Source organism: Nyctereutes procyonoides, unplaced genomic scaffold (assembly GCF_905146905.1).
Source record: "Nyctereutes procyonoides isolate TBG_1078 unplaced genomic scaffold, NYPRO_anot_genome, whole genome shotgun sequence".
In the NCBI taxonomy this organism is placed as follows: domain Eukaryota; kingdom Metazoa; phylum Chordata; class Mammalia; order Carnivora; family Canidae; genus Nyctereutes; species Nyctereutes procyonoides.
In genome coordinates, this window is record NW_026575025.1 from 10,375,260 (window position 1) to 10,400,472 (window position 25,213).

General features: G+C 40.0%; 1 protein-coding gene across 1 annotated transcript in view; it reads right to left on the reverse strand.

Annotated features, from left to right (window-relative positions):
• Positions 1–25,213, reverse strand: part of PACS1 (phosphofurin acidic cluster sorting protein 1) — a 142,826-nt gene that overhangs the window by 28,032 nt on the left and 89,581 nt on the right. The window contains exons 2-4 of the mRNA XM_055314625.1: positions 17,266–17,353; positions 5,562–5,651; positions 4,774–4,899 (exon numbers count right to left, since the gene is read on the reverse strand). Coding sequence (XP_055170600.1) covers positions 4,774–4,899; positions 5,562–5,651; positions 17,266–17,353 — 304 coding nt within the window. The remainder of the gene's footprint in view (positions 1–4,773; positions 4,900–5,561; positions 5,652–17,265; positions 17,354–25,213) is intronic.

Consider the following 25,213-nt stretch of genomic DNA (forward strand, 5'->3'; position numbering starts at 1 on the left):
GCCTTCAAAGTCTTACTTGAAATGCCAGCCACTGGTCCAGGTTCTGTGCTTAAAAACAAAAATCAAGGCTCAAGACTGAAAATGATAGCTCATCTCTAGGACTACATTTTAGTTTTAGTCCTTGACAGAACTGGTTCTCCAGGGTGGGTGGGGCTACCCTGTATTTATGTCTGGCAATGGGGAAAAGGATCTACAGGACCTGAGAAAATGGAAGGACTTGACAAAGGTGGGGAAATGTTGTGTTCATAATACTTCACTCCCTACAGTCCCTCATACTAATTCAAAACCTAAAGAGGAAAGATAGATGGGCTGGGACTATCTCACATATTCTATTTATTAAGATCACAAAATACACCTATTTAATGTATTAAAGTAGATATAAGTTTTAAAACTGATTTGTGGGCCAGCTGCATGGGGCTGGGCATGTGGCAGCCACTGAGCTCTGCACAGCAGGGAAGGCCTCCTGGTACCAGCCACTCAGGGAGTTCCATGAAGAATGGGAGGCCACTAGATCCTGCAGACAAGACTGTGATGGATGTCAACTATTTCCAAACAGCAGGATTTGAGGAGCAAGGTAGTGCTTTTCAGGAATAGGAAACTGATGGAAAATCCCTGCTATTGATGGCAAGAAATGACATGTTGACAGGACTTCAGTTAAATGGGGTCCTGCTCTGAATATCTGTAAGTATCATGTAAAACCTCTACAGGCAAAACATTTAAACAACTCTTCACAGTACAGCTGAACTGGGTCTTAGACCTCAAAAAATACTAATGACATAATTTCGTTTCATGTGATGAACCTTTGTAAATAGAATACACACGAATGTATATGTAAAGAATTTCAGTCAAATGATATATAATCCTATTGGATAGACAAGGTAACTCATTGGCTGACCTGAACTCAGCCAGGAGGAGCAAGGATAACTTGTGGACAGGATGGTTTTCCTGTGAAGTTTGTCAAATAGAGTGATCTTTGACACAATTGAACACTTCTCTCCACTAAAGGGATTTTTCTCCACAGATTGCTTTCCCAAAATCCTTTAAAAAAGACCAAATTGAATGATCTCTTGGTTATAGATGTAGGGATATTAAAAACAAGAAAACCTGGGGAAGGGGAGAAAAGAGAGATTGCGATCTCCCTTGAATGCCCCTGCTCCTTAGAGCTTGTGTTATTTGTTTTTTGTTGTTTTTTAAAGATTTTATTTATTCATGAGAGACACACACAGAGAGAAAAAGAGAGAGAGAGAGAGGCAGAGACACAGGCAGAGGGAGAAGCAGGCTCCACGCAGGGAGCCTGACGTGGGACTGGATCCCAGGTCCCCAGGACCACACCCTGGGCTGAAGGTGGCGCCAAACCGCTGGGCCACCGGGGCTGCCCAGCTTGTGTTATTTGGATAGAATTGATAACACTCCTTTTCATAGAGGCTCCTTCAGTTGACCTTGTTAGGGCTTTGCTGGGACCTACTGTGATGTTTGAGATGAACATATGTCATGGCCCTTACAGGAGCAGAACCTCTGAAAACAGAAACTCTGTTGTGTTTTAGGGATACCCATCCATATTCAGCTTCTTTCACAGGAGGTAATAGTATTTTCTGCATAGATTTACTTTCATTTTTTTTAATTTTTTATTTATTTATGATAGTCACACACACAGAGAGAGAGGCAGAGACACAGGCAGAGGGAGAAGCAGGCTCCATGCACCGGGAGCCCGATGTGGGATTCGATCTGGGGTCTCCAGGATTGCGCCCTGGGCCAAAGGCAGGCGCTAAACCACTGCGCCACCCAGGGATCCCTAGATTTACTTTCAAATTGGCATTTTGTTTCCATAGAAGACCATTTTTTCACTTTATGATTGGTATTTATAACTAATTTGTTTCTTTTTTTTTATTTTTTATTTTATTTATTTTATTTTTTTTTTAATTTATTTATGATAGTTACAGAAAGACAGAGAGAGATGCAGAGACATAGGCAGAGGAAGAAGCAGGCTCCATGCACCGGGAGCCCGATGTGGGATTCGATCCCGGGTCTCCAGGATCGCGCCCTGGGCCAAAGGCAGGCGCCAAACCGCTGCGCCACCCAGGGATCCCAACTAATTTGTTTCTGAAGGAATTTGCCAAGAGTTAAAGATCAAAAAGCCTTGTTACTAGTACAGAATATTTTTATGTATATTCCTTCATGATGGTGTAATTTTTATTTTATTTTTTTTATTATTATTATTTATTTATGATAGTCATACAGAGAGAGAGAGAGAGAGAGGCAGAGACATAGGCAGAGGGAGAAGCAGGCTCCATGCACTGGGAGCCTGACGTGGGATTCGATCCCGGGTCTCCAGGATCACGCCCTGGGCCAAAGGCAGGCGCCAAACCGCTGCGCCACCCAGGGATCCCGATGGTGTAATTTTTAAAAAGATTTTTATTTTTAAGTAATCTCTACACCCAACATGGGGTTTGAACATATAACCCCAAGACCAAGGGTTGTGTGCTCCACTGGCTGAGCCAGCCAGGTGTCCCAATGTATAATTTGTTTTAATTGCTCTGAAGCTTTGTTTGATTTTTAGTTTGAGTACTTGTTTTTAAGAACTTGAAAAGATGGGCTTGCTACATGTTTGTTCAAAGAGACATTTGTCTGAATTTCTATTTATCAATGCCTTGGTTTTTTTTTTAATATTTTATTTATTTATTCATGAGATACACAGAGAGAGATAGGCAGAGACACAGGTAGAGGGAGAAGCAGGCTCCATGCAGGGAGCCTGATGTGGGACTTGATCCCGGGACTCCAGGATCACACCCTGGGCCGGAGGCAGGCTCCAAACTGCTGAGCAGGGATCCCTCAATGCCTTGTTGAATTGGTGCTTTGTGGTCACAATAAAGCATTGCTTCAGCTTAAAAAAAAAAAAAAAAAAAAGTAAAACTGATTTGTGGCCCCTTTTTTCCCTTTGTCAGGGTTGAGTGGATTTACCTGGCACATAAGAGAACTACACAAATGAGCAAACATATTGAGGATAATGAGAACCTGCTTTCATCCTGTTGGAAGAGGAAATTAGAACTATGGGAAGGGGAAAGGCTTATTCTAAGAAGCCCAAATGATACTGGGTTGGAATTGGTTGGAATGTGAGCTCATGATGAGACAGACATAGACAGGGAAACAGGCATGACATGTTTATATGCATGTATGAGTGTATATACACAGAAGGAGATATATTTCCTAGCTCTATCTATTGAGAGGGAGTAGAAGTAATGACACCCCAACTGGGAAAAGGAATACTTCTGGTACCCAGATCTTGGTTTCTAAATATCATTTTCCACTAAAAGGAATCAGGACTCTTTAGAGAATCAGTTCATTTCAAGGCTGGATCAGGGAAAGTACAAGGTGATATATTATACCAGAAAGTAAAGAAATGTATAAAGAATGATGGGACATATTAAAGAAAAGATATAGGAACCAGCTTGGAGGGACTCTCACTGGCCATATCTGAGACAATTTGAGCATCAAAATAAATAATGACAGTTACAGAAACCTCACTGAATTAAACAGGAATCCATAGGTCCATAACTAATACAAAAAATGAACCAATCAACAAATGGGGAAGAAGAGAAAGCTCTGTTTTACAATAGAAAGTGAACTAAAGTATATAGCAGGAATGGTGGGATTAGAAAGTCACTGTCTGGCAAGCATCAAAATAATACTTGATTCATGCAAGAATCATTAATAGATGCCACAACTAGTTGGTAAAAACATGAGGAGAGAAAAGGTTGTTACATAGTCTCAAAACATCACTCTATAAAATATTTTTTCATTGGTAAATACAAAAAATGTATTAATTTAGGTTGGAAATCCTGGCAGACATCATCTTAACCAAGCAATAAAAGCTAACCTCACCAGAAATGGAACAAAGTGGTGTGGAGCAGTGCCTGTGTTGCAGAGCAGTACTTCTGTGGTGAATCTGCCAAAAATGCGTAAACTGAATCTAATCTTCAGAGAACATCAGACAAACCTGAATTGAGGAACATTCTATAAAGGTAACCAGTCTGTACTTTGTTTCTTTTTTTGTAGCCTGTACTCTTAAAAAAATGTCAAGGGAATGAAAGACAAGGCAAATCTGAGGAACTGTTGAAAACTGAAGGAGACTAAAAAGGCACAACAACTAAATGAACATGTAATCCTAGATTAAATCCTGGGCCTGTAAAGCACATTTCTGAGACAGTTGGGGAATGTGAACAAGAACTGTGGGCTGCATGGTGATCTTATAACAATGTTAATGCCCTGATCTTTATGGTGGGAATGGTGCTGACCACACAGGAGAGTTCTTATTTTTAGGAAATTAACACAGCACAGTGTAATAGGGCATTGTGTCTGCAACTTACTCTTAGTGGTTCAGAGAAAATAATATGCATGAATGTTTATATAGAGAGAGGAAAATAAGGCAAATGTGGTAATATGTTAACACTAAAGAATCTGAGTGAAGGGTATATGGGAATTCTTTACACTATTCTTACAACTTTTCTCTAAGTTTGAATTTTCTTTTAAACATAAAGAAAAACATTTTGTGAGGGAGAAACTATCTGGATAAAAAGAGGTATATCCTGAATTTCCAATAAAAGAACTGACTTGTAAAATAGAATAAAGCACCCAGCCTGGAGGCTGGGAATATCATTTGCTGGGCTCAACTGGTGGGGCCTGGTGTCTCTCTTGGGCTCTCTGTCTTTTTTTTTTTTTTTTTTTTTTTGGGGTGGGGGGCTCTCTGTCTTAAAGGCTGGAGACCATTCCTCTCACCTCTGCCATGTTGATAAGTCCCACAGCCAGGGTCTTATAGCCCAAGATGGTTCGGTTCTTGTAGCGCTTTCTCCTTTGCAACATGATCTGTAGCTTGTTGGCATCTCGCTTCAGGAAATGAGGATACTGCGAAGTACAAAAGAATCAAGCACAGTTAATAAGCAACTGGGTCCTTGGTGGGTTTTCATCCTGCTGGAGGATACTTGGCACAACCCTTCTTGCCTGTCTCCTGTCTGTACAAGATGGGGAATCAGGGGTGAAGGAACCACCATTAAGCTGCTGCTGAGGGTCTGATTCTGCAGCTCTGTGGTACACACATGTTCAGAAAACTGCCTCTTTGTTTGCCATGTGATCAAGTGTTTTCTCCATGTGCTTCAATTTGGGCTCCTGGAATTACGATGAGAGACAGACATACTAAAAAGGGATAAGGAGGAGAGGGAAGGAATCAAGATTACAACATGGAGGCGGAATGAGACTGAAGGGGACACACTCAGCTGGGGAGTGGGCTGCAGATTACCAAAGAGAAGTAACAGGGCTGCAGGTAGGCTAAGATAGGATGGGTAGGCTAACAGCCTTATTCAAGGAAAAAGAAAAGCACTTGGGTCTCAGCCTCCTCACTGTGGCTGGCTAAGTGATTGCTTTGGCCCTTTAGGCTAGCTATATAGGCTCAATTCATTGGGTGACTTTAATTCAATGGGCTATAGCTGCTCTTGGATAAAAGAGTCTCCAGATTAAAGGACTATTTAGAGACTAGACTGGACATCAGTGACCTAAGATTGAGTACTCACCTGGAGGGAGAAGGTTAATTGGAGTTCTGTTTCTACCAGTCCACTAGCTGGAAGGATGATCTCGTTGGAGCGAAGAATCCTTTTTGAACCCTGAAACCAAGAAAAAATAGGTCAAATTTGTATCATCAAAAATCAGATCAAAAGAAATACTAAGTTTGCAAACTTTTTTTTTTAAAGACCTTATTTATTTATTCATGAGAGACACACACACACAGAGAGGCAGAGACATAGGCAGAGAGAGAAGCAGGCTCCCTCAGGGGAGCCCAATGCAGGACTTAATCCCAGGACCCCCGGTATCACAACCTGAGCCAAAGGCAGATGCTCAACCACTGAGCCACCCAGGTGCCCCTGCAAACAACTTTTAAACTCTATTAACTTGGTCCTGGGATGGAGCCCTGAGTTAGGCTCCCAGCTCAGCAGGAAGTCTGCTTCTCCCTTTCCCTCTGGCTCCTCCCCTCCACTCATGTTCTCTCTCACTCCCTCTGTCAAATAAATAAACAAACAAACTTAAAAAATTTAAGACTACATTCTTACCAAATAGTTGATCAATTTTTATTATACTCAATAAAATCAAGCCATATCATAGGTATGATTTAAATGTTTTATGCCAAAAAAATGTTTTATGCCGTGTTCATAAAAGGTTTTCACATAAAAGTGATTTATTTCTGCATGAGTTTTCCTAACATTCCCAAAGAAGAGCCAGGCAGGTAGCAGTACCTTGAGGTGGGGTGTGATCTCCCCATGCTCATCTCTGCCTCCATTCTTCCTCTCAAATTGACACTTCACCTGCACTGTCTTAATCTTTGGGCCTTTCTTTTCATGTGCTTTTTTTCTTCTTGGATGCTCATTCGTGCTTCTACATACTGCTTAGGCACTTATCTTTCAGGTCTCAGCTTAATGTTTTCCCAGGAACCTTTCCTTTCAGCCCTACCCCCTCCAACCTGACAACAGGATAGATACCCCAACATTTTTAGCTCTAAAAATAAAGATGGGCCAAATATTCCTAAAGTGTAAAAAGAGATCAGCAGGAGGGCCTAAGGAATGCCAGTAAATCTATATAAATTAATTTTTTTAAAAATTAAAAAATTGACAATTTAAACACAATGAAATGCCCAGATCACCAGTACACAGATCAATTAGTTGATAAACACATATACCTGTGTAACCCACATCTGCCTCAAGACATGCATCATTTCTATTGCTCCATAAAAACTCTGTGATTGGGCAGCCCTGGTGGCTCAGTGGTTTAGTGCCACCTTCAGCCCAGGGTGTGATCCTGGAGTCCTGGGATCGAGTCCCGCGTCGGGCTCCCTGCATGGAGCCTGCTTCCCCCTCTGCCCCCCCCATGAATAAATAAATAAAATCTTAAAACAAAACAAAACAAAACTCTGTGATCCTTCCCAGACAATCCTACATTGCTCTCTCGGAGGTAAGCACTGTTCTAGTTTCTTTCACCATAGGTTAGTTTTGCCAATCTTAAAATTCCATATAAATGGAATCATACAGTATGTATTATTCTGGTTGGGCTTCTTCAAACATCATCTTTTGAGATTCATACAGGGTATTGCATGTACTAGTAGTTCATTCCTTTTTATTGCCGAGTTGAATTCTATTCTATGAATATACCACACTCTGTCCATTCTGTTGCTGAACATTCACATTTGGGTTGTTTCTGGTTTTTGGCTATTATGGCTAATGCTGGCATTCTTTTTTTTTTTTTTTTAAGATTTTATTTATTTATTCATGAGAAACCACAGAGAGAGGCAGAGACACAGGGTCCCTGCTTCTCTCCCAGGACCTCGGGATCACGACCTGAGCCAAAGGCAGAGGCTCAACCCCTGAGCCACCCATGCATCCTTAATGCTGCCATTCTTGTTACAAGTCTGTGTGGACATGTTTTACCTCTTCTTGGGCAAACACCTAAGGGATGAATTTGCTGGGTCTGTATGTTTAACTTTATGAGAAACTACCAGACCAATTTCCAAAGTGTTGGTACATTTCCCATTCCCAGAAGCAGTTTATGAGAGCTCCAGTTATTCCATATCTTAACCAGTAGTTGGTGTGATCAGGCTTTGAATCATGGATTCTAATGGGTACATATAGTGAAATATCGCTGTGATTGCAATTTGCATTTCCCTGATGACTATATCAACCACCTTTCTATTAGTTTACTGGTCGTTTGTAAATTACCATTTTGAAGCGTCCAGGTTTATCTGGGTTTTCAAGTTTTAAGAGTTTTGTTATGTATACAAGTCACATGTCAGAAATAAGTATGTAAATGTTTTTTTGCCTATTCATTTTCTTAATGGTATCTTTTGATGAAGTATTTAATTTTGATCAAGTGTACTTTATTATTTTTTTATGGTTAATGCATTCCTACCTAAGAAATCTCTTGGCTACTCTTAAGATTACGGAATTATTCTACTGTGTTGGAGCAGATACTCTGCTGTTTCCCTTTAGAAATTTTATAATTTTAGTTTTCATATTTAGGTTTTATATCCATTCCTAATTTTTGTTTTTACAAAATGCAAATTTTGTTTAATGCAGGAAGGAAAATCTAAATACAATATTTCACAATGTTTTGTAATGAGAATAGTGTTATATCATACCAATTAAAAATAATAAAGGAAATTCTGCCTCGTCTGTTGGATAACACTTTTTGTAGTAACCACTATTACGAACAATTTTTTTTTTTAAGATTTTTATTCATTTATTTATTTAAGAAAGAAATAGAGACAGGGCATGAGCAGGGGGAGGAAGCAGAGGGAGAGGGAGAAGCAGACTACCCTCTGAGCAAGGAGCCTGACAACACAGAGCTCGATCCCAGGACTCTGGGATCATGACCCGAACCAAAGGCAGACGCTTAAACAACGGAGCCATCCAGGTGCTCCATGAACAAGAATCTTGACAAAGTTTTCACCTGAGTTTATGGATTTATTTGATTTTTAAAATCTCCATAAAAAGAAGCTCAGAAATCCTGAAAAGAATTCAAAATGTGTTTTATATATAGCAGTGGTTCCAACCAGAGGTAGGAGACATTTGGCAATATTTAGAGATATTTTTGGTTGTTATAACTGGTGTGTGCACGAAGTATCTCTAGAGTGTAGAGGCCAGGGTTGTTGCTGACCATCTTACAATGCACAGAACAGCCCCACATGTTCGATGCTGCTGCTGAGAAAACCTGCTCTAGCCGAAACCGCATCTCCACTGAAGACATGGCTTCTGGGTTAACTCTCTCAAATGGTGGCTGCTTTTTTCCCATAACCCACATACCACCAGACTGGTGATGGGGAAGGTGTCCTTCTTGTTTTCTTTTTTTTTTTAAAGATTTTATTTATTTATTCATGATAGTCCGAGAGAGAGAGAGAGAGAGAGAGAGAGAGAGAGAGAGAGAGGGGCAGGCTCCATGCAGGGAGCCCAACGTGGGATTCGATCCCGGGTCTCCAGGATCGCGCCCCGGGCCAAAGGCAGGCGCTAAACCGCTGCACCACCCAGGGATCCCTCCTTCTTGTTTTCATCATGAGCTCTAGAACATTCTCCCCTCCGTCACTCTAAAAATCTTATTCTAGGGATCTCTGGGTGGCGCAGCGGTTTAGCGCCTGCCTTTGGCCCAGGGCGCGATCCTGGAGACCCGGGATCGAATCCCACGTCGGGCTCCCTGCGTGGAGCCTGCTTCTCCCTCTGCCTATGTCTCTGCCTCTCTCTCTCTCTCTCTCTGTGACTATCATATAAATAAATAAAATCTTTAAAAAAATAAAAATAAAAACCCTATTCTGAATTGATACCCTTAGTTCATATTGTCCTCTATCCCCTGCTGTTGCTGGGTATAGTCATTCCTGCTCATTTCTTGATTTTAGCTCCTCACTCACTGTTCCTCTCCTCAGTACTACTCCAGCCGTAACTCTCTCTGATTTCAAAATATGTTCTTCCCTATACTTTGGCTGCCTCAATCCCATAATCCCTCTCTTCCAATGATCTTGTTATCTACTCACCCTACTCACCCATATGGTTATACTCTTATCTTTACCAATAATTATATTACCAATACATTGGATCTTATCATTACCAATAAGTACAACCAATACCTAATCTCAGTTTCATGCACCTCACTCTCTGATTACCCTTTTCAGCTCATTCTCTCTGGTTTGTCAACAACAATAATCCTTCAGGCCTACCAGGGCCTATAATCCAAGGATCCTTCCATTGTTTCAGTTTTCCTCAGGCTCTTCCTGTCTCTCTTTTCTCCTTACCCAGTTTGATGTCATAGTCAATCTTTATAAACATGTGCTAGCATACAAACTTAATTCCTGTGCTCTGCTGCTATTCTGCTATACTCATTTGGTAAATTACAACCCTGTTTAAAACCAACTGTACCAGGTGAACATGCCCAGAGAGAATCATATAATCAGGCAAACTGGTCTGTCTGTAATATATGACCTTGAATTTGTAGTGGGCCGACAAGGCAGCCTGGCAATTACTCTGTATTGTCCCAAGTCTTTACACTTTTCTACTCTACTTGATAATGGTACCTTCTCATTTTTCCTCAAACCCCTAACGCCTCTTTACTTCTCCTCACTCTAAGCTGATAACTTTGACAAAATATAAGCAATAGGAAAAGGGTTCCCACAACTCCCAGCACACTTGTCTACTTAGCACATATGCTCATGTTTCCTTCATCCCTCCCGGTACAAAGATGAAGGCTCCACTCCTATCTAAAGTCAACCATTCCACTTGGGCATCAGAGCTCATCCCTTCTCATCTGCTCAAGTGCTCTTCAACCAGTCTTTCCTCTCCTACATAATCAACTTTCCTTTTTATTCTGGATCATTCCCATTAACAAACATGCTGTTATTTCTCTCATCTTAAAAAAAAAAAAAAAAAAAAACTCTCATCCCTAGGTGCCCTGCTGGGTACCAACCTGTATCTTGCTTTCACTTGATAGCACACTCCTCAAGGGCTGTCTTATTTTTACTCTCCTGAAATCCTTTTATTTCTCTTAAATGCATTCCACTCAAACCTTCCTATCTCCACCATTCCACTAAAAATGCTATTGACAAGGTCTCAAATAATTTTCACTTTAAAGAATCTGAAAAAAAAAAAAGAAAAAAAAAGAATCTGATATCTGTTCTCATCTCCTTTGATCTATCTGCAGCTTTTAATAGGGCTGATCACTCCTAACTTCCAGCAACACATCCTTCCATGGCTTTCAGAACCCCATACTCTCTTGGATTTCCTCTTATCCTCTGGCTACTCTTTCTTGGTCTCCTTGCTCTCCTTGCTGACTTCCTAATGTTGAAGTGCCTGTGGCCTAAATCCTTAGACCTGTTCTCTTTTCTATATTCACTCCACTCCTAATTCTCTCATCCAATCTTAGGGTCTTAAATATACTTAAATATACTCTCTAGATTATATCTCTATACCATACCTACCTCCTGGACCCATATATTCAATTGTCTATTCAACATCTCCTCCTGGATGTTTAATAGGCATCTGAAACAATACGATAAGCTGAATTTTGGATTTTTCCCTCCAAATCTGCTTCATCCACGGTCTTCTCCATCTCACTTAACGGCATTTCCACCCACCAATTGCTTAAGAAAAAACTCTGGCAGGGTGCCTGCCTGGCTTGGTCAGTAGAGCATGTGGCTCCTGATCTTGGGGTCATGAGTTTGAGTGCCTTGTTGGGTGTAGAGAGATTGCTTAAATAAACTTTAAAAAGGTAAGGGAAGGGGAAGGGATGAAAAAACTCTGGTGCTGCCCTCATCTCTCACCTGAATCACTATTATGGCCTGTTAACTGGTCTTCCCGATTTCACTTTCCCATCTATAAGTCTCTTTACCACACAACAACCAGAGTAATCCCATCGTTCCTTTGCTCAAAACCCTCTACTTCACACAGATTGAAAGCCAGAGACCTTGTAATTATCTGCACATCCTGTCCCCCCTACTTCTTTGACTTCATCTCCTACTGTTCTCATTCCTCTCCAGCCTCACTGGGCACCTCCTCCTTTCTCTTGATTCTATCAGACATATTCCTGCCTTAGGGCCTTGTCTTGCCTTTTCCTCCTGCCTAGATTGCTCTTTCTCCAGATATTGCATAGCTCTCTCCCTCATCTCCTTCAAAGTCTTTACATAAATGTCATCTTCTCAATGAGGCCTACCCCTGATCACCACATATAATTTGTAACTTCCCTCACCCATCCCTTTATCTTATTTCTCCACAGGACATATCTCCTCCTAATAGCAGCAGCCCTCACTATTTGAACTCTTGCTATCCAAATATGTGCTATAAATACTTGTAAAAATTTCTATCCCAATTGCATTATCTGAATTGCAAACCTGTTAAAACCAATCTACAAGTGCCAGTAACAGGACATAGAGTGCAAGGCAGTCATAGGATCACGGTGAGCACTGGCACTTCTAAAGCATGGTGCTTTACTGTTCTCATCTTTCCCACCCTTCTCCAAAGATTTGCTCTTCATGGGTCCCAGTACTTGCTTCTTCAGGTGCCTAGGGCACTACCAACTTGGGTCTAATTTGAAAATTATCTTTATTATCTTTACATATCATCTTTAAGCTATATAACAGCTTATCTTCATTTGTAGTAGAGAAGCAAAACAATTTATATCTGATACTATAGTATCATTATTTATAGCACATAAAAGTACACATTAAGGAGTATTAAATGCAGTAAAAATTAGGTTCCTGGTGTTTTAAATGCTTCTTTTTGAAAAAAATACAAGATTATTGGTGAATGGTCACAAAGATACTTAAGAGTGCTGCAGTAATATTTGAGGAAATGGGTGGAGGTTTCTTGGATGTCTGAGAATTCATTGTTATCTTTCCCATTTAAATAAAGGAAGATAGGCTGCTGCCATTTAACATGTTTCTCAGAATGGATTAGATTTCAAGGAAAGCCTGTAGATAATGTCCTTACTGTGTTTGTTGTCTCCTTCCTTCTACTACAATGATTCTTAAACTTTTCAGTCTCAGAATCTTTTTACACTCAAAAATTATATACCCAGGATGCCTGGCTGGCTCAGCAGTTGAGCGTCTGCCTTCAGCTCAGGGCGTTATCCCGGAGTCCTGGGATAGAGCCCCATATCAGGCTCGCTGCATGGAGCCTGCTTCTCCTTCTGCCTGTGCCTCTGCCTCTGTGTGTGTGTGTGTGTGTGTGTGCGTGTGTGTGTGTGTATCTCATGAATAAATAAAATCTTTTTAAAAAATTATATACCCAAAAAGCCTTTAGTTATGTAGGTACATCTATCAGTTTACTGTATTAGGAATTATAATTGAGATATTTAAAAATATGTATTAAAATTCACTTAGGGACGCCTCGGTGGCTCAGCGGTTAAGCATCTGCCTTCTGGCTCAGGGCATGATGCTGGAGTCCTGGGGATCGAGTCTCACATCAATGACTTTTAGGGATACTCAGAGTTGTGCAAACATTACCACGATTAATTCTAGAGCATTTTCATCATCCCAAAAAGAAACCCCATACTCTTTAGTTGTCACCCTATTAACCTTCTCAACCCCTATCCCCAGTTGCCTATCCCCTAGGCAACTACTAATTTACTTTCTGACTCTATCATTTTACCTATTGTGGATATTTCATATAAATGGAATCATACAATATGTGGTCTTTTGTGCCTGCCTTTCATTTAGCACAATGTTTTCAAGATTTGTCCATGTTGTAGCATGGACATACTACATTATTTGTTTTTATTGCCAAAGAATACTCATTGCATGGATATACCACCTTTTACATATCCACTTATCAGTTAATGGACCTGTTTTTTTCCCAATTTTTAAGTATTATGGATTGATGCTGCCATGAACATTTATGTGTAAGGTTTTATGGACATGTTTTCACTTCTCTTGGGCACCATCTAGTAGTGGAATTGCTGCATCACCTGGTAACTCCATGTCACACCTTTTCAGGAACTGCCAGTCTGTTTCCAATGTGGTTACATCATTTTATATTCTCAACAGAAGTATGAAGCAGGGGGCATACTTCTACATTTCTGCGAATCTCTTTAATGTCTGGCTAACAGAAGACAGCTGGATTCTCCTACCTGCTTCTGTATTCAATTTGTTGCAAAATATTGTTTTGTTTGGGTATATGAAAAAAATCAATACTCAAGGAGATACGAAGTTAAAAACAAAGGAAGGAGGCTTTTGTAGCACTGTTAAATATTAAAATCCAATTTATTAACAGAAAAAGGACATCAGTGGAAAAACTGGGAAATCTGAATAAAGCCTTTAGTTTAGTTAATAGTATTGTACCAATGATGATTTCTTAGTTTTGATAAATGTACTATGGTTAAGAAAGATGTTAACCCGGGGAAAAGCTGGGTGAAGGGAATATAGGAATTCTATGTACTATCCCTGCACCTCTTCTGCAAATTTAAAATTATTTCAAAATAAAGTGTTAAAAATAAAATCCAATCTATTGGTCTATTTTGTTCTTAGAACAGATCTTTTACCCAGCATGATTTTATAACATCATGCATTGGTAATTTGGAAAGCACTGGTTCACTGAGTTAGGCAAACATTTCAAATGTTACACATTTTACTATTTGTACAATTTAAAAAATTATTATCATTACTATCACCACTGATCTCTTTAGAAAAGTCCTTAAGAACTGAGAAGCTGGGAAGTTTATAGTGACAGAACATTTTCCAAAATTCTAATTTTCATTTGAAAGATCCAATTTCATTTATCATTGGCTTAAAGTATTTTCAGTTGTTTCCCTTGAAGTGATAGGTTCACTTTGTTTGTTTTCAAGAAAATATCTTCCAAGTAGCTGAGTCGGAATAACCAGATTGTCTGTTCTTTCACATAAAAATAGTGCTCCATAACAAAAGCAGCTACTTAGTGAATATATCTGAGAGAGAGAGAGAGAGAGAGAGAGAGAGAGAGCGCGCATACATGCACAAGCATGAGTAGGATAGGTGCAGAGGGAGAGAGAATCTTAAACAGGCTCCACACCCTGTGCAGAGCCCTGGCACGGGGCTCCATCTCACAACCCAAGATCATGACCTAAGCTGAAATCAAGAGTCAGATGCTTAACTGACGGAGCTACCCAGGTGCCCCCAAAAGTAGCTATTTTAATTCACAACTGACTTGGACAAGTATTTAAGACAAGAAACATACTTCACTATGAAGTAGAAGTGCTCTCTATGCATGTTTGGGACACCTGGCGGGCTAAGTCAGTTAAGTGTTCAGCCCTTGATTTCAGCGTGGGTTATGATCTCAGGCTTATGAGCCCTGCAGCAAGCTCTGTACTCAATGGGGAGTCTTAAAAAAAATGGGGAGTCTTTTTGAGATTCTATCTCTTCCTCCTTCTGACCCCCACCCCTCCCCACAACGTGTACTCTCTCTCAAATAAATAAATAAATCTGAAAAAAAAGAAGTATTTCATGCAATTTCCCATTTCTGTTTTATCCTCTCACTGCTGTGTCTCCTGTGCCTGTAGCAATGCTTTGCATATAATAGATGCTCAATAAAAACTTACTAAATGAATGAAGAAATGAATAAACAAGTCACTGGATAAATAAATGTGATAACATCTGTAATTACTTTCAGCTTCTTGGAAGAAAAGCAATAAAAAATTCAGAATATTTATAGTTTTTTTGTTATAATTTAACATTTTACAGAATGTTAAATATTTAATCAGGAAATAAAGGATATTATTTCTTTTGGCAAAGGCATTTGACTGTGGGAATGGCAAAAACAGCGGGCAACTTTCTGAACTATACCAACAGTGTTTGCATTGGAAAGCAATAGCTGGGATCCCTGGGTGCGCAGCGGTTTAGCGCCTGCCTTTGGCCCAGGGCGCGATCCTGGAGACCCGGGATCGAATCCCACGTCGGGCTCCTGGTGCATGGAGCCTGCTTCTCCCTCTGCCTGTGTCTCTGCCTCTCTCTCTCTCACTGTGTGCCTATCATAAATAAATAAAAATTAAAAAAAAATTAAAAAAAAAAGAAAGCAATAGCTTTTAGCAAAGGCAACAATTTCTGAAAATGGGAACCCTGCCCATGACCTAGAAATGGGTGTAAGATCAGGATAGGAAGCGGGATCCCTGGGTGGCACAGCGGTTTGGCGCCTGCCTTTGGCCCAGGGCGCGATCCTGGAGACCCGGGATCGAGTCCCACGTCGGGCTCCCGGTGCATGGAGCCTGCTTCTCCCTCTGCCTGTGTCTCTGCCTCTCTCTCTCTCTGTGACTATCATAAATAAATAAAAATTTAAAAAAAAAAAAAAAAGATCAGGATAGGAAGCAAAGACACTAAAAATCTCCACTTGTGCATCATTGTCTCATACTTGCTTTTTCAACATCCCTGGGAACGTTTCACAGAATTGGGAGGAATTATGTACAAAGATGAACAGGGAATTAGAATATAAAGTAGGACATGCACAAATTCATTAGGAGTGCTCAAATGCTTTAAGTTTTGTTTTGTTAAGATTTTATTCATTTATTCATGAGAGACACAGAGAGAGGCAGAGACATAGGCAGAGAGAGAAGCAAGCTCCTCATGAGGGATTTAATCCCAGGACCCTGGGATCACGCCCTGAGCCAAGGACAGATGCTCAACCGCTGAGCCAACCAGGTGCCCCAAATGCTTTAAGTTTTGAGGACTAAATGAAGATAACATATTTACCTCAGAAAGAGAACTGAGGACCTCTTCCATGTGCATGGTACACATACTGAGTGCTACAGATGTGGATTTTAATACTAGAACAATAAACTGCATCATAGCTGATCTAACTAATAAAATATGCTGGTTAGTAGGGAGTTACCATATAGTTCACTACTTTTCAATGAATAAGAATTCACTAAATATACCATTCTTAAGCTGAAGAATCTAATTATTATTTAATGACTCCAAGATCTTAGTAAACTCTAGGGAGTCATCATTAGGAAGGACTTAACAGTTAAGGAAGGTATAGCAGTGGAGCTTAATGAGATTATATAAATTATCTGCTCTTTAGTTTTTAGTACCACTTCCACCACCTGGTAATTAGCTGGCAACAGGTAAACTCCTTAACCTTCCTGTAGTTCAGTTCTCCCTTCTTTCCTGAACTTTGGGAATGCTTACAGTATGAATGTTTGTGAAACATTCTTGAAGATACTGAGTAAGGATCTTCAAGGATACTGAAGATCAGTATCTTCAAGGATACTCCTATAAGGAGTTAAATATGTGGCTTACTTAGAAGTTAAAATATTCTAGTAAATTTTTAATTGCCAAGTCTGAAACAATAATCTATTAATTTCTTCTACCTTATAGAAAACCCCCAAAGTGCTTCTCCAATCATGCATTGTTTGGACCCAGAAACCCTGGATGTAAGACTGAAACAGGCATTGGTCACCACAGCAATTTCTGAATCATTTATCAAACAGTTTAGCATCTGTATCACCCAATCTTGATACTGTACTAATCCTGTTAGATATGCAGGGCAGGAAGGTCCAAGTTTTTAGTCTTCAGACAAAGAAACTAAGTGGTTTAACTAAGAAACAGAACTGGGACTCATTAGGTCTCATGAGCTCAGACATTTTACACTATTGCTCCTTGCGTGGCTGAGAGGAAGGAAGGAATGGAGGGAAGGAGAGAAGAGGTAGCCATCAGTATTTCTGGAGTCCCAACAGTAGGCAAAAATTTTCCAGCTTCCTTGGACCCTGAATAAACAATCCTGCTCAACTCACCTGTAGCTTCACAGCAATGACCACTGAGTTCAGATCTTTGTCCATTTCTTTAAGCATGACGAGTTTCTTCAGGGTCAAGCTGAACAGCCTAGAAAAATTTTGAGAAAGACAATCCAGTCAAACATAAGGAACTTATGAGAAAAGTGACAGATGATGTTGGGGAAACACTGTTTTACCTCTTAGAGTAGGAATGTTAGAATGCCAAACTGTGTCCTCCTTTAGTAAAAGAGCACCTTCCTATTTAACTCTGATACTTGAGAATTGTCAAAAGGTACCTTATTCCATGAACTTCTGTGGATACCCAATGATCTCAAGGTAAAATTGACATACTTTTTTACTCCTAATACATGGGAGCAATTTCTGAGTGGAGAGGGGGATAGGTATACCAAGGGCAGGCATAGATGTTTATTTTGCTTATTCGGTCCCTCTTCTACTTTACATCTAATCACACCTGAAACATTTACAGCTGTAAATTTGTAGCAACAAAGAGATAATCCACACAAATGAAAAAGATATTATTTGCAGAAAGTGATTTAAATGGCCACAGTTTGGATTTTAACTGAATTGTGCATCGGGTAGCAGAAAATCCTCAGTACCACAATCAGGGAGTCTCCCTTCACTCAAAGAGAACTACCCCTTGCTCTTGAGTCAGGAACTATAATCTGACTTGACCTTGCCTAACCAAGACAGGCTACCCTGGTCTTCTAGTAGGAGGTGGGAGGTAAAAAATTAATACTGTCTTTCTGCTTCTGGTTTGAGTAGTTTGAGTTCAAAACATTCTCTTCCTTGGAAAGGCTATGGTGGATGAGGAGTCATACAAAGGATGCTGCTTACTAGAGTCATAACAAGTCCTCAGATTAGACTCCATTTTACACTCCCTCTTTCCAGTGCTATAGCTCTCTTGCCCCTGTTTCCTACTTGTCTTACCTTTTTCTACTCCTTCATCATACTGTAAGCTCCAGTCATATTGAATTTGTTAGGTCTTTGGGTGCCACACATCTCTGGGCCTTCTATGAAAGGGCTGAGCACAACAGTGTAGTTGCTCAGCAAATATCTGTTAAATAAAATCTTAGAATTTCCTAATTCCTCCTCAGTCATTGACTAGGGCTCCCTCAACTGTGCTCCTAAAACCTGCTCAGGTTTGCTAAACTGGAATCACCTGGGTTCATGCTCATTCTTCCAATATCTCCCCCTCAATGCCTACCCACAGCATTGTATGTTTCTCTTTTCCCTTCAGAGTAGAGATGTGCTAGCCCCAAAGGAACTCTGATTCTGCCAACACCAAAGGGATTATTACATTCCACATAGTTGGCTATTAAGAAATAGAACTACAAAAAAAAAAAAAAGAAATATAACTACATTGTTCAACTGATTTTCAAGCCATGCCAGAAAGGAAAGGGAATATGACTGGAGGAACAAATGGAAGAGACTGGATATACCACATTTTGTTGTTCATCGAAGGCTGCTAATTATGAATGCTTTCGATGGGTTAGGTTTTTGCTTCTTTCCAAAGCAAACATTTTCTACCTTTAGACTGATCGGGTGCTTAATAAACTCACTGCAAGATACAATGAGTCACAAGGATAAATCTGGAACACGTGTTTCTTTCCCTTTGCTGTGATCCTTCTTTACTCTTTTACACATTCCACATATTTAGTGAGCATTTCCTGGGCGCTGGGCACTGGATTAGTCGTTAAAACTAAAAAGGATGTGGCCCTTAGCCTCATGGAGATGACATAATCCAGAGGGGAAGACAACTAATGACTTACATTATACTACTTGTTTTCTGCTCTTTCATGTGCCGTAAGGCTCTGGACCATCTTTCCTCTTATATAACATATAAAAATTGTAGGATAATATGGCAGAGTTTTGTTAGGAAGGAACAACACATCAGAGACCAATAAATGTTTATTGAACAAATAAATAAGCCTTTACGCCACAGCACTTATGTCAACTAGCCAAGAATGATTTAATACATTAGGTAACAAAGCAATAGCAAGACTGGATATGCTCAGTGTTTGCTTAGAAACTAGACACACCACATTGATTTCCATTTTATTGGCAATCAGTTCAATAGATCTTTTTATTTGTGTTTTTAATGGTATGACTCAAAGAGATGTGGGGGCTTAAATGAATTCTAGTTCTTCAAAGTATAAGAAAAATGTCTATGACTCATTATGCATCTACCAGGTACCAGTTGCTGGATATATATACTGTGTTATCTCATGTAAGTCTCACAATAATTCTAAGGGGTGGGAAATATGCCCATTTCACAGATAGGGATGCCAGGAGGATTAAGAGACTTGCCCAAGATCACACAGAAAATGGTCGAGCCAAGATGCAAATTTAGGTCTATCTTACCCCAGAACCCAATTTAAGTTACTTACAAGGCACTTTATTAGAAAGTTAGAAGAAGAAATTATTTAATTACAAGTAAATATTTTCAACATATATTTTAATATAACAGAAAAAATTCAAGGAAATAGACACATTTCTCCTTAAACCCACACTTACACATAGTTGACTGTAACAGTCCCAGACAGTTCTAAGAATGACTAAGCCTGACAGAGCCTGGCAAGATGTTCTGACTGGAGGTGCTGCAATGCATGAGAGGCTGAGTTAGATTCTGATCCTTGGTTTTCTTGTTACCCTGTTTTCTTGGTTGGGTACTTCTTTATGCAGTAAAAATACAGAATCTATGGCCTAAAAGGAAGGGTCCTTCTCTGAGCATATGCCTTTTAAAATTTTTAAATTTTATTTGTTTTTACAGAAAAAGAGCACAAACGGGGAGTGGCAAGCAGCGGGAGAAGGAGAAGCAGGCTCCTGGCTGAGCAAGGATCCCACTGTGGAGCTCCATCTCATGACCCTGGGATCATGACCTAAGCCGAAGGCAGACACTTAACCGACCAAGCCACCCAGGCATCCCCATCATACTCCTGTTCTAATCTGTTTTTCTACAGCAGAAAAAACAAACAAACAAACAACAAAAAAAAAACTTCACACTAAAATTATAAACAATAATAATCCCAAGTGTTGGTGAAGATGTGGTATAACCAGAAGTCCCCTGTGTGGCTGGTGAGAGTGCAAAATCGTACAATCATTAAAAAAAAAAAAACGTTTAGTAGTTTATTTTTAGTAGACATTAACTACATTCCTATTCCTATGCCTAGCTCTCAAGAGAACCCAAGAACAATGAGGGCACAGACCAAAAAAGACAGGTACCGAAGGGGTGCCTGGGTGGTTCAAATGGTTAAGCATCTGCCTTCTGCTCAGGTTGGATCCCAGGGTCATAAGATCGAGCCCCACATAGGCTCCCTGCTCAGGGGGGCAGTCTGCTTCTCCCTCTCCCGCTGCCCCTTCCAGCTCTGCTCATGCACTCTCTCTCAAATAATAAAAATCTTTTAAAAAAGGTACTATTGGGGTGATATGTTCATTATCTTAGTTGTAGTGATGTTTTCAAGGATGTATTTGTCAAAACTTGTCAAACTGTACACTTTAAATATGTGCAGTTTATTGCATGTCAATTATATTTCAATGAACTGTTTTTTAAAAAAATATTTTATTATTTGCTTGAGACAGCATACACATGCAAGAGAGAGATCAACAGTGGGAGAGAGGGGCAGAAGGGAAGATTATTTTTGAGCCAAATAACCTGGGATTCCAGGTGACTTTTTTTTTTAAAGGAAGCTTCTACCCAGTGTGCTAGAGGCTGCTAATTGCCTACCCAACATCTATTTTCCCTTTCCTACTTAATAACAGATCACCAATTTTTAGCTGAGCATGTTGCTTCCTAAAAAAAGCATCATGCTTTCCAGCTTCTTTTGCTGCTAGGTGAAAACACATGGCTAAAATTTGGGCAATGTGTAAGTAGACATATTAGGTAGGACTTGCAGGAAGATTTTTTTTTTTAAGATTTTATTTATTTTATTTATTCATGAGAGACACACACAGAGTGAGAGAGAGAGAGAGAGAGAGAGAGAGAGAGAACGGCAGAGACATAGGCAGAGGGAGAAGCAGGCTCCATGCATGAAGCCTGACGTGGGACTCAATCCCACGTTTCCAGGATCACACCCTGGGCTGAAGGCAGCGCTACAACGCTGAGCCACCCAAGCTGCCCTGCAGGAAGATTTTTTAAAGGGAATCCACTCACTTGACAGATCCTTTCACCTTCTAGTCTGCGATGCAGGCTAATGGCTTTATTTATTTATTTTTTGAAAATATTTTATTTGAGAGAGAGAGAGAGAGAGAGAGGCAGAGGGAGAAGCAGGCTCCATGCAGGGAACCGGATGTGGGACTTGATCCCAGGTCTCCAGGATCATGCTCTGGGCTGAAGGCAGCACTAAACCACTGAGCCACCTAGGCTGCCCTAGAACTGGTTTAAGGACTTTCTTTTTTGCACAGCAAGATTTTCATCAACCATTTACTGTATATATCTTTACTATAGTTAGCTCTATGCTAGAAGCTATAAAGTACATAGAAAAATGAGGCATAATCTCTGCTTTTGAGCAGTTTATAACCTAGTTACCTAGTTGAGAGGACAGGATTTAAGTATATCAAACAATTATCTAACAAATGTAATGGTGCATACAAAATTAAGTACTAAATTATGTAAAAGATCATGAGTAATTGTGTTACAGCTTCAGTGAAGACATTATTTGAGCCCAACTAAATTCTTTCAAGAAATTTTCTTTAGATCCCACTCGACTGAATCTGAAAGAATAAGGCTGTCTACTTGACAAGTAGATGGAGAATGATACAAAAATATAATAACAAGAATCTTTTGAAGCCTTCTAAATCATTCTATTTTATTCTTCATTGTAAGATGAAGGAGAAACACCCTTAAATGACATCTACAGTCTCCAACCTGTATTTCACGGCTGCCTCAAAATTGCTCCATGCAAATCAGAACTAGGGAGGCTCACCAAAAGAGAATAGTCATATTCCACCCTCACTCCCCAAATCTCCTTTCTTCTAGGTATCAGTGAACAGTGAGGTGGCGCCATGTTTTGGACAGGAAAGATGGAAGAAAGGAGAAGCAAAGATCTGGATGGAATAAAACACTGCATGATCAATCTCTGAATTACATTGACAGTCCTTTTGGGACCAGAAGACAAGTGACCTGGATGGTTTTTTGTTGTCGTTGTTTTTTTTTTTTTTTTTTTTTTTTTTGTCCTATCAAGAAATGACTATGTTATATGAGCAAATCAATTTTTTCTTCCCTTTAGTTTTTTTTTTTTAAGATTTTATTCATTTATTCATGAGACACAGAGAGAGAGGCAGAGACACAGGTAGAGGGAAAAGCAGGCTCCATGCAGGGAGCCTGATGTGGGACTCAATTCCCAGACTCTGGGATCACGCCCTGAGCCAAAGGCAGATGCTCAACCACTGAACCACCCAGGCGTCCCCTTTAGTTCTTTAATCACAAGATGGGAAGAAGCAGCTCTACCTTCTCTCTGCAACAGCACTTATAAGACAAAGAGCAAATCAGCAGAAAAAAGTTATGGAAAAGTTTTTCCTTTGTGAGAGTAATGTTCATTTTTACAATTGCTTCTATTTTAACAGGGTACCTGTAGATATCTGGATGAGCTTCAATAATAATAACAACATTTTTAAGCAGCGTAATTTCACTGCTTAAGAAGTTACTTTAGGGGCATCTGGGTGCCACTTGGGGCACCTGGATGGCTCAGTTGGTTGAGGGTCAGACTCTTGATTTCAGCTTGGGTCACAATCTCAGGGTTGTGAGACTGAGCCCTATATTAGGCTCTGTGCTGAGCATGGAGCCTGCTTGGGATTCTCTCTCCCTTTCCCTCTACCCATTCTCTTGCTCATGCACTTGCAATCCCTTTCTCTCAACAAACAAATAAACAAATAAAACTAGTAACTCTAAAGCAGATTTTTAAAAAGCAAAGCAACTCAATTTTATCATCCCAAAAGGCACAATTTGGGAGAGATAGCTTAAATGAGATGCAGAGAGGAATGGATTTTACAATAAATGGGTAAGAGGAAAAAAAGACTCCCTGTCTGTACTTGTCTCACAAAGAAATCTGATGGAACCAGGCACTGTTCAGATGGAAGCACAAGGGAATGAGGAAAAAACCCAGACCCAAACAAAAAAACATAACCCACAAAGATACCTTTTATTCTCTAGCTATTAGATGTGACTTTCTATGAAGCAGAGGTACATACAGTTGTAAGTAAACCCCTAATTTTCAGTCACTTAGCATATGTCTATTTTGGGGGTAAAAAATGCCAATTACTTGCACATATCAGTGAGATTTATAACATTTCCTCCCCTTTCTACAATTTCCTTGAATATAATCTTCTGGAAAGGGCCTTAAATATGGGGGAAATGGGGAGAAGGGTTTTGTTATTAAAACTACACATGAAAATTCTTATGTCTGCAGCTCCTTTAGTAACAGAACAGACTTAAATGTTAAGTTTATCATCTACAAAATAGAATTGCTATGTGAGCTAACAACTGTGAAAAGTACCTAAGCACAGAGCCTAGAATATCAGAAGTGCTCAAAAAGGTGAAGTGCCAAAAAAAAAGGTTAAGTGCCTTCCTTTTCCTTTGCTCAAAGGAACCCTTCATACCATCAGCAACTGCCATGTCCTTAGTGACTTAAATTACAGTCCTTCAATATGACAACACTTTAATCCATGTGTTTCAGTGATAGAGGCAGAAGAGGTGTGTCAGAAGAACAAAACAAACAAAAACCCTCCAAATTTTGGTCTAGCCAAAAATAAGTGATCAGGGCACCTGGATGGCTTAGTCAGTTAAGCATTTGCCTTCAGCTCAGGTCATGATCCCAGGGTCCTGGAATTGAGCCTTGCATCAGGCTCTTTGCTTGGCAGGGAGCCTGCTTCTCCCTCACCCCCTGGCTTGTGCTCTCTCTCTCAAATAAATAAATAAAACCTTAAACAAACAAACATAAGTGATCTGAGTCAGGAGCAAGAACCAAGAAAGTACATTAAAACAAAAATATATTTGAGGGAAACTCCCAAGGCAAGCATGGTTGAACAGTAAGGAATTATTAATACACCTTATCACATTTATAAGTTTGAAAGAAAAAATGCAATTACTTTATTAGATGCTAAAAAGGTATTTGATGAATTTCACCATACATTCCTAATTTTATTTTTTTAAAAAGATTTATTTATTTTAGAGAGAGTTTAAGAGAGTGTGAGTAGGGAGAGGGACAAAGGGAGAGAATTTTTTTTTTTAAGATTTTATTTATTTATTCATAGACACAGAGAGGCAGAGACACAGGCAGAGGGAGAGGGAGAAGCAGGCTTCATGCAGGGAGCCCAATGTGGGACTCGATCCCAGGTCTCCAGGATCACACCCCAGGCTGCAGGCGGCGCCAAACTGCTGCGCCACCGGGGCTGCCCAGGAGAGAATTTTCAAGCGGAATCCCTACTGAGTGCAGAGCCATTGCAGGACTACTTCACTACCCATGAGATCATTGCACTACTTCATTACCCATGAGATCATAACCTGAGCCAAAATCAATAGTCATGGCTTAGCCAACTGAGCCACCCAGGTGCCCTTATATTCCTGATTAAAAAAAAAAAAAAAAAAAAAAAGACCTTTAGGGGCCCCCTGTTGACTCAGTTTGTAAAGCATGGGAAAAAAGCATTTTTTTTGTATTTCTTTTAATTCAATTAAAAGATTTCTATATGAAAAGATTACTATATGTTCGATTTGCCAACATATAACACCCAGTGCTCTTTCTGTCAAGTGCCCCCCTCAGTGCCCATCACTCAGTCACCCTATCCCCCTGGCCACCTCCTCTTCCACTACCCCTTGTTCATTTCCCAGAGCTAGGAGTCTCTCAGGTTTTGTCACCCTCTCTGATTTTTCCCACTCGTTTTCTCTCCTTTCCCCTATAATCTCTTTCACTATTTTTTATATTCCCCATATGAATGAAACCATATAATGGACTCT